The sequence below is a fragment of the Austrofundulus limnaeus genome, unplaced genomic scaffold (assembly GCF_001266775.1).
Source record: "Austrofundulus limnaeus strain Quisiro unplaced genomic scaffold, Austrofundulus_limnaeus-1.0 Scaffold1502, whole genome shotgun sequence".
Classification (NCBI taxonomy): Eukaryota; Metazoa; Chordata; class Actinopteri; order Cyprinodontiformes; family Rivulidae; genus Austrofundulus; species Austrofundulus limnaeus.
Window position 1 is genome coordinate 42,909 of NW_013953904.1, and position 9,841 is coordinate 52,749.

The 9,841-nt window shown below is 40.9% G+C and overlaps 1 protein-coding gene across 1 annotated transcript in view; it reads right to left on the reverse strand.

Annotated features, from left to right (window-relative positions):
• LOC106535597 (RING finger protein unkempt homolog) overlaps nt 1–9,616 on the reverse strand; it is a gene marked incomplete at its 5' end in the record, with an annotated part of 15,479 nt that extends 5,863 nt beyond the window's left edge. Inside the window, 8 exon segments of the mRNA XM_014032638.1 lie at nt 1,408–1,589; nt 1,672–1,854; nt 1,927–2,013; nt 2,093–2,276; nt 6,218–6,283; nt 6,360–6,655; nt 6,751–6,887; nt 9,475–9,616. Coding sequence (XP_013888092.1) covers nt 1,408–1,589; nt 1,672–1,854; nt 1,927–2,013; nt 2,093–2,276; nt 6,218–6,283; nt 6,360–6,655; nt 6,751–6,887; nt 9,475–9,616 — 1,277 coding nt within the window.
• Between the last annotated feature and the right edge of the window lie 225 nt (nt 9,617–9,841).

The following is a 9,841-nucleotide window of genomic DNA, read 5'->3' on the forward strand; positions in this document are numbered from 1 at the left end:
ATGAGAGATGGATGAGAAGTGTGTGTTTATTCTCATGAGAGATGGATGAGAAGTGTGTGTTTATTCTCATGAGAGATGGATGAGAAGTGTGTGTTTATGCTCATTTATTCTCTGAGAGATGGATGAGAAGTGTGTGTTTATTCTAATTTATTCTCGTGAGATGGATAAGAAGTGTGTGTTTATTCTCATTTATTCTCATGAGAGACGGATGAGAAGTGTGTGTTTATTCTCATTTATTCTCATGAGAGATGGATGAGAAGTGTGTGTTTATTCTAATTTATTCTTGTGAGAGATGGGTGAGTTTGTGTTTATTTTCATTTATTCTCTGAGAGATGGATGAGAAGTGTGTGTTTATTCTCATGGGAGATGGATGAGAAGTGTGTGTTTAATCTCGTGAGAGATGGATGAGAAGTGTGTGTTTATTCTCATTTATTCTCATGAGAGATGGATGAGAAGTGTGTTTATTCTCATTTATTCTCATGAGAGATGGATGAGAAGTGTGTTTATTCTCATTTATTCTCGTGAGAGATGGATGAGAAGTGTGTGTTTATTCTCATGAGAGATGGATGAGAAGTGGTGTGTTTATTCTAATTTATTCTTGTGAGAGATGGGTGAGTTTGTGTTTATTTTCATTTATTCTCTGAGAGATGGATGAGAAGTGTGTGTTTATTCTCATGGGAGATGGATGAGAAGTGTGTGTTTAATCTCGTGAGAGATGGATGAGAAGTGTGTTTATTCTCATTTATTCTCATGAGAGATGGATGAGAAGTGTGTGTTTATTCTCATGAAAGATGGATGAGAAGTGTGTGTTTATTCTCATTTATTCTCATGAGAGATGGATGAGAAGTGTGTGTTTATTCTCATTTATTCTTTTGAGAGATCGATGAGAAGTGTGTGTTTATTCTCATGAAAGATGGATGAGAAGTGTGTGTTTATTCTCATTTATTCTCATGAGAGATCGATGAGAAGTGTGTTTATTCTCATGAAAGATGGATGAGAAGTGTGGCGTTTATTCTCATTTATTCTCGTGAGAGATGGATGAGAAGTGTGTGTTTATTCTCTGAGAGACGGATGAGAAGTGTGTGTTTATTCTCGTTTATTCTCATGAAAGATGGATGAGAAGTGTGTGTTTATTCTCATGAGAGATGGATGAGAAGTGTGTGTTTATTCTCATGAAAGATGGATGAGAAGTGTATGTTTATTCTCATTTATTCTCATGAGAGATCGATGAGAAGTGTGTGTTTATTCTCATGAAAGACGGATGAGAAGTGTGGCGTTTATTCTCWTTTATTCTCATGAGAGATCGATGAGAAGTGTATGTTTATTCTCATTTATTCTTTTGAGAGATGTTTGTGATAAAAAGCCTTTGTGTTCACCCAGCCAGTGGCCACACCTCTACCTACCTACCTGAGCTGTGCGCCTCCAGCTGTGACCCCACTGCTTCAAGGCCCTGTGAGCGTCCTCCAGCTCCTGCCTGAGCCGGCCGCTCTCTGCACAGGGGCCGGAGGAGAGCAGGGCCGGGGGCGTGCCAGGAGAACCCTGCTCAGACGGGAAGTGCTCCCAGATGTTTGTGCTCATACCATTCAAACCTAGAGAAAACAACAACAACACAGTAAACACAAACTGATCTCTCCTGACACCACCACACATCTTCAGTGTCAAGCTGCACACCTAAGGAGCTGTGGGACGGTCCCAGGAAGGGGCTCTCTGACTGAGGCTGAGACAGGTGAGTGGAGAAGAAAGGTGAGGCCTGGGGTCGGACTGGGGGGGAGGGAGATGGGGAACTGAAGGGAGCAGAGCTGCTGAAGGAGCCTGGGATGTTGACTGGAGCAGAACTCTGCAGCTGGCTGCCTCCTGTGAAGCACAGAGTGAATGTTACTGTTGCACACAGCTTGTTTCATTTCTGTGTTCCTGCTTTGAAAATACCTAGCATGACTCCCACACTGCTCTCTAAGCTCTTCTCCAAAGCAGACACACCAAAGTCGTTCAGATCCAGATCATCCAGGGCGGACTCTGTCACACAACAACAACACACCTCCAGTTAACCACTGCTCAGCGGGGGATCCCTGTTCCTCGCAGCATGCTCACGTACCAACGACTGACTCCACTGTCTCACTGGTGGGGTAGAAGGGCAGGGCGTTGGCGTTCATGCCTGATGTGATGCTGGAGCCCAGCGGTCCCAGGGGGGCGGGGCTGGGGGGCGTAGCTGCCAGACTGGAAGGGATGCTGGAGGACAGACTTAACGGGCTGCCGACAGGCAGGAACACCAACAAGTCCTGAGGAGAAAACACAGATTTCTGAAATGAATACAGGTCACCCACCACCTTTAAAGTGCATGTGACATCTAACTTCTGGGATAAATATGAATGCATTTGTGGAAAGATAACATTAATAACATATTGCAAACAAAGTAATATTTTTTGAGTATTTTTGTAATTGAAATGAAAGAAATATTTATAAATTTATATATATATATATGATCATATTTCTACATACAGTACAACTTGCCTCAATGCTCGTTCCAAGTTCTACTCTGACATTATCCACTCCAACTCTTCGCACTCTATTTTCTAYGTTTTAAAAACGGACCAAGCCCATGGCTCAAAGCTACTTTCACTCCAGACAAATACAACGACTTCCTGTCATTCTTTCACTCAAAAATTGAAGCAATCCACAGTGAACTTACCTCCCACATACAATACAAAATACTCCTCATCACCTACAAAGCCCTCAACAACCCCCCACCCCCCATATCTCACCAACCTGCTTCATCATTACCCTCCTACCTGCCATCTCCGTTCCTCTGACTCTAACCTTCTGACCCCCATCAGGACCAAACATCGTACTCTAGGGGACCAAGCCTTTCCGCCGCTGCCCCACTCCTTTGGAATATCCTTCCTCAAAAAATCAGGAACTCTGACTCCCTACCTCCCTTCAGATCACTACTCAAAACTCACTTATTTAGTCAGGCTTTCCCATCCTGACTTTTCTCCCTCTTAGAAAACGTCTTTGAGTATCCTTAAAAGCGCTATATAAGTTTGACGTATTATTATTATTATTGTTATTATTATCTTCTGCTTTACAATCAATAGTCAAAAAAACTTTGTCTTCGTAGAATGTAGATAAGTGTTTTAGTATAAGACATAATTGTGTGCTCCGTAGAATAAGGATGAGTCAATAGAAAATGCTRTAATTGAAAATACAACAGGCTTAAACTGTAGATGAAAGCATGTCCCAGGCTGCCTGCACATACAGACTGTCTCAGAACAGACCCACGTGTTCAAGCCTCTGAGCTGTCAGCCAGAAAGAAAGATGGTGGTAAAACCTGYTTGAACTGACAAGAGGTTTGCTGAAGGGCCAGAAGGTCCAAATTCATGTGCAATGGAAAGTCCCATCCAGAGCACGTGTAAGAAAAACTCCAGCCGGGGGTTTTTGAGAATCATTTGTTAAATGGACAAGGCTTGCTTTAACAAGACTAATGAGGCCGTCAGTTATACGGAAAAAACCTGTGCTTCAGCTAACATGTTAAGAATCAAAGAGGCTCAGTTGTCACAAGAAATGCTAGGTAGCAGCGTATTTATGAGTGGACACGTCAAAAAGCCTGTGTGGTCATAGATCTATAAATTAAATGTATTAAACTGAAGCTGTTTAAGTAACATATCTTTGATGTGCTGAACTGTACATTAACCTAAATGAAACACTGACTGTGACTAACACATGAAACATTGTATGCATTAATTAAAACACATGGTTTGATGTTTTTTTAAAAAACTGTATAATTTAGAGTTTAGTTTTAAGTGTGTAAAAAACCCAGGGTCATGAAAAAGTGAAGACAATTGTGTCTTAAGTTCAAAGGTCAGGCAAACACTAAGGGGCACTCAGGAGTAGAGGGAAAACATTACATCATTAAAACCRAAGCCAAGAAGTTTCCAAAAGAGGGAAAACGGGCGGACCTCACYGTGAGAAGACCGCCCCAAAGGAGGGATGAAGGAGGAGACGCCGTCTATAAATMAGACAGTGTTCCTTTGTCTACGTACATGTCAGCTTGTACAGATTATCTGTAAATTATAAAGATTTGACATCATTTTGCAGGTATATGGACGTATAGAGTAATCTCACTGATTTTTTCAAGTCTTACGGATTTTTTCAAAACCTCATTTTCAAATTTATCTAACATGTCAGAGCCTATAGGATGATTTAAAAAACAATAAATAACATCAAACAGCCATCTTCCAACCTGTTCTGTTGTTAGAAATGAGTTTTGAACTTTCTCTGCACTCCTCTCCTCCTGCTTCGCAGCGGGAGCTTTCATGTCCACAGCCGACAGACACCCCCCCACCCCGTGGGTGAGAGTTGTACGGATCTTTGAGGCTTTTTATTCAGGTAACCGTCCGAAGAGGTTGACATGTATGTGTCTACTGTCAGCACAGGGTCTGCACTGCCTTGACTCAAAGGTTTATGGAATATCAACTGTTTTTGGGGCATAAAATAAACCTTTTAAAACTTGCATCAAAACCTACTCTCATCATTTGAAACATCATTTTTGGGTGATTTTTGCATTGGAACTAGGATTTCACTCTTTAACTTTTCAGAAAACTAAAACTAAATAATTATAAGTCTAAGTACTGTATTTGGAAAAAATACACTACAGTACACACAGAGATGATAAAAAAATTTGTGGACATTTGTTCGGTCATAAATCCATCTTGCTAATATAAAGTTTTCTGCTCTGATGATGAGGATGATGAAGATGAGAGCACAGATGATAAGTTCAGCAGGCAGAAGCTCATTGTTTGGCAGGCAGATATTAAAGTAAAAATACTGGGTTTGATTATCAGTGTGCATTRCCAATGTAATGCACACTGTTGTGATTTGTTTCCCATCCAAGTCATCTCAACTTTGCCACGCTTCTCCTCCTGCATACTTTGTCCTAGAGCTGCCATTGTAATTTATATTTGTAAAGCTCCTGTGTCAAATGATGGCTATGCCTTTTGGTGCCTGTAAAACCTATAGTTCATGAAATATTAATGTTTAATGAAATATAATGGCAGTCAATGGGGCCTTGTATTGGTCCAATACTGCCYCCTGCTGTACTCAACTTGGTACTGCACCATAGTTTAATATTTCAACTCAGTAGTTCAGTGTTTACAATACTAATATGATTGTATTTTGATGTTTTACTATAATATTGTCTTAATACTGCTCAATTGTTGTAATATTATGCATTTTTGTGTCAATARTTGTATTGGCAATGTGGCCTCTTTCTGCACACATACAAACCAACCCCTGCCACCACCTTCTGCCACAGCTCCATTGGTCTAATGGTCTATGTCATGGACTTTCATGTGGGAGATCAGGGTTCAAAACCCAGTTAACGCAACTTTAACAAAAAACCACTTCAAACTTCATATTGTCACACAATTACCTTAATTACAAACACCTGCTGACGTGACAGCCACAAGCTGGTATAGAAAACACATTTGAAATTGGTCACCCGTTCATTCTGCAAGTGCACTGCTGCAGGTAAAGATATGCAACATGGCAATGCACACTTGTTTTTACATCATAAAAACCCATGTCTAGTGATTACAGTTTTCTGATAAATAAATGCTCTAAATATTACATTATCTTTACTTTTTATGATCATTTTCTACCACGATATATACTGTTACTGTGAAGGGATTCAATTTATACCCTGATATGAATTTGAGGTCATACCACCCAACCCCATCGCGGTACACCAAAAAAACCTTCATACCACCATGGTCAACTGGTTGGTGAGATATTTTGCTAACAGACATATGAGCACACAGGCAAAACTCTTCAGCCAAGCAAACCTATTGAAGGCATGAGAGGTTTCACCAGTAACAGAACAGAAACTGCAGCAGCCTGAAGTAAAAAGGACTTCACCACTGAAAGAGGATGTTTTCACAACAACTCAGAAGTGTGAGTTGTTGGCACTTACTGTCAGGTTTTCTTTAACTCACTTACTTCATGTGGTGGGCAGTAAGTGTCTACTGAAATGAGTTTTAACTTTTACTGATACTCAACATTACTGCTTACATTGTTATGTCTCACAAACAGCTTCACATCACATTTATTTTGCTTCAGACATCCCAGAGTGTRGGATATCATATGTATCATATCAGCGGTCACATGTAGCCTGTGAGTGTTTTATTCATCAGGATGCAGGAGGTTTTAACTGCAGACATCCTACCTGTTTGCTTTGTGTTGTTGAAAACTCTCTGCTGCGCTGCTCGAAGGAAAAACTCCGCTGTTTGGCCTGAAATCACAGATTAGGTTTAAAAAGTCACAATAACTGTTTATTTGCCAGCTAACAGTGATCGTCCCTTTCTCACCTGATCTTCCCGCTCAAATCCAGGTGCCCTCCCGTACCCCCCGCCCCCCACCCAGGGAGACAGAGGGTCTGGTCCTCCTCTGGCATCCTCACACAGAGATAAAACACTACCCAGCAGCCCCTGCTCTGCAGCGCAGCATGCAGCAGAGGGGGAGAAGAGCTCTGATGAGGAACAAGGCCCAGGCCTTATGCTGTGACTGATGGGGCTCAGAGAACCCTCCTGGCTGGACTGGAGGTCTGAGGGTCTCTGGAGAGGAGGGGAGCTGGGGAATGATGGTTCTTCATGAACAAAAGGCTCTGGAAGAGGTTTTGTAAAAGAAAAATAAACATTTAAAAATTGTTCAAACTGAATCCCTTGTTGAGGAGAGAAAAAGCATGAAGTAGGAACTGACTTTCAACATGAGCGAAGGCACAGAAGGGTCCTCTGGGACAGCTGCCACACTGCTGCATGTCATTACATTTAGTGGATCTGTAGATCTGGGACAAAAGAAAACCACATTTATTCACTTCTACACCTTTCTGCTGCAGACTGGGTGAAATCAATTAAATAAAACTAAATAAAAAATAAAATAAATGAGGTACGATCTGAACTCTGCAACATTACATGTGGAGTTCCACAGGGTTCTGTGCTTGGAACAAAGTTGTTTCTTTTATATGTGAATGATTTAGTAAATGTGTCGGGGTTGTTGAAATGTGTTTTATTTGCAGATGACACCACAGTTTTTTCTATGGGTAAAGACATAGAACGTTTATTGGAAATGATACAAACAGAATTTGTAAAAGTACAATCTTGGTTTAAACTTAATAAATTACCATTAAATTTGGACAAAATTAATTATATGATATTCAGTAAGGGAAAGAAAACTGTTGATGTTCCATTTAAAGTTGATGGTGTTGAGATCTGCAGTGAGGTGAGGTGTTATCATTGATGAAAAGTTGACATGGAGACCTCACATAAATTATTTAAGAACAAAAATAGCTAAATCCATTGCAGTATTATACAAAGTAAAGGAGTTATTTAATGATAAAGCACTGCTTATTCTATATAACGCAATAATTGTTCCACACTTGATCTACTGTATTTAAGTCTGAGGGAAAGCATGTAAAAMAATCACARATCTTATTTTTATTTTRCAGAAGAGAGCTATAAGAATTWTCACTACTGTCACCCATCAAATAAATTATTTTATCTGTTGAAATTATTGAAGTTTTACGAGTTGGTTGATTATAATATTTTGCAGGTTACGTATAAGGCTCATAAAAATGTATTACCTTTGAAGATCCAATCACATTTTGTTAAGAGGGAATGTGGTTACAATCTGAAGGGATTAGAAATGTTTGTAAAACTTAAAAGTTGAATAAATTTAAAAGGACANGAGCGCGCGCGGGGGTACCCATCTGCGATAGCCTTAGAGGGCGGAGCTTACACGAAATAGAACTGTGAAGAGAACTCTTTACAAAGAGGGGAAAACGATGTACTTTCAAAGTAAAAGTACATGTTTGCAATTGAAGTGTATTCCTCAGTTAAAGTATATCTAAAAATAAGAAACAGTAACACTTTTGTTATTCAGTCGATATGTAACTTTACAGAGACACGTTTACAACAGGCAGCGGTCTGCAGTGTGTGTGTTCCACGGCCAAGAGCTTTTATTTTGAAAGCGCCAAACAGGAAACCCGTGTTCTCCCTGGTGTAACTTGACACCAGCTGTCTGTGCTCGACACGCTAGCCTGGGTGAAACATCCCCTCGGAGAGCAGTGCTCCGGTGCTCCTTCGTGTGGAGCCTGGTGAGGGGCGGCCTGTCACCGGTGTCCGGAAGATGTGGGCCACACCTGGGTGTCACGGTGCAGGTGAACCGCGCTGAAACTGCCTGGTAATTATTCTATCCGTTCATGTGAGTAACTACTGCTGCTAAAGCCCCGAACACCAGACTCCACGGACAGTATGTCATGTGTAATGTTACACTGCTCACAGCGTTTAAATACATCCTTATATAAATGAGAGCGAAATAACAAAAAACTGACCTGCTTATTAAGGTGAGCCGTTAACGGAATGAAAACATGCAGATATCTCGATATAAAAAAACAAGCTAGACCTTATAAGATCTTGTAGTTTGATCACAAAATACGCTAATAGAAAATTGACCATTTTCTAATGGAAGTTTGGCGTGTACGGTATGACATCATTGCACGAGATATCCTCAAACAAACGGTTGCTATGATCTGCCTCGCCTGGTTTTTGGTGTAATCACTGCTCACAGCCAGCAGCTCGGGCTGTTTCTGACCATCATTTCTGCGGCCTCGATCCATCAAACCGTGCAGATGTTTGTGATTCAGTCCAGTTTATCTGAGAGCCGAGCCGAGCCGAGCCGAGCCGAGCCGGGCCGAGCAGGTCTGCTCCCAGCCCAGCTGAGCACTTAATGCATGTTTTACAGCAGCTTTTAATGAAACGTGTCTGACATCATCTTTGAAAGATTTAAAGGTGAACTGGATAATGTGGTGTCTCTGTGTTAGCAAAATATCTCAAGAACCAGTGGGTGCATTTTAATGAAACTTGTGTTTAAAAATAATAAAATAGAAAAGGCAGAAATGTTGCCATGTAAACAAAATCTCTTCTGCCTCCTGAACCATGTTTAAGACAATTACTGTGACTTGGATAAAAAAAATTCGGTCTTGAAATAATCATAACTGATCTGTAGCAGCTTTACAAGAATTTAAAGCAAAATAAATACATGTTAACAAACACAAGTTATTACATTAAATCAGATATATTCTGTAAACATTTTTTGTTTAGTTTCTCTTAATATAAATTATGAGTTGACATGATCAGACAAGATCAATTCAGTTCAGTTTATTTATATATACTGTAGCACCAAGTCCCAACACACGTTGTCTCAGGACACTGTAGATAAAAAGAACAATGTAAAGAAGAAAGCAGCAGATTGTGTTGAATCACTTCATCACAGTCTCCCATCCTGAGCAAACGGTGGAGAGGAAAAACTCCCTGCTGATCAGGAAGAAACCTCCAGCAGAACCAGGCTCAGGACAGGAGACCATCAGCAGACCATAACTTACAGAAACAAACCAAAGCAACATGGCGATGTGTGAGTCTGCTGCACACGCACCTGTATGTGTACTTGTGTGGGCTGCGCCGCCTGTCTTTGCTGTTGTGGTAATACGGACAGGCGTATCCCTGACGGCACAGGCGAGGAGGTTTCTTACACAGCTCCGTCTTGTAGTGGGACAGCACATAGGTGTTATCTAAACAAGTGAAGACATGTAACAGAGAAAACGTCAGGCCAAAACAAATACTAACACACATGTCAAACACAAGGCCCGCGGGCCACATGACTCCCGTGGGGCCCGCCAGGGGGATAGCCACCCCCCAAATTTTTTTAATTTTTTTGAAGCGGCGCAGGCTGTCTGTCTTCCTTCTTTACTGAATGAGAGGAAATGTTGTGTGCTGTTGTGTGTGTGTGTGTGTGT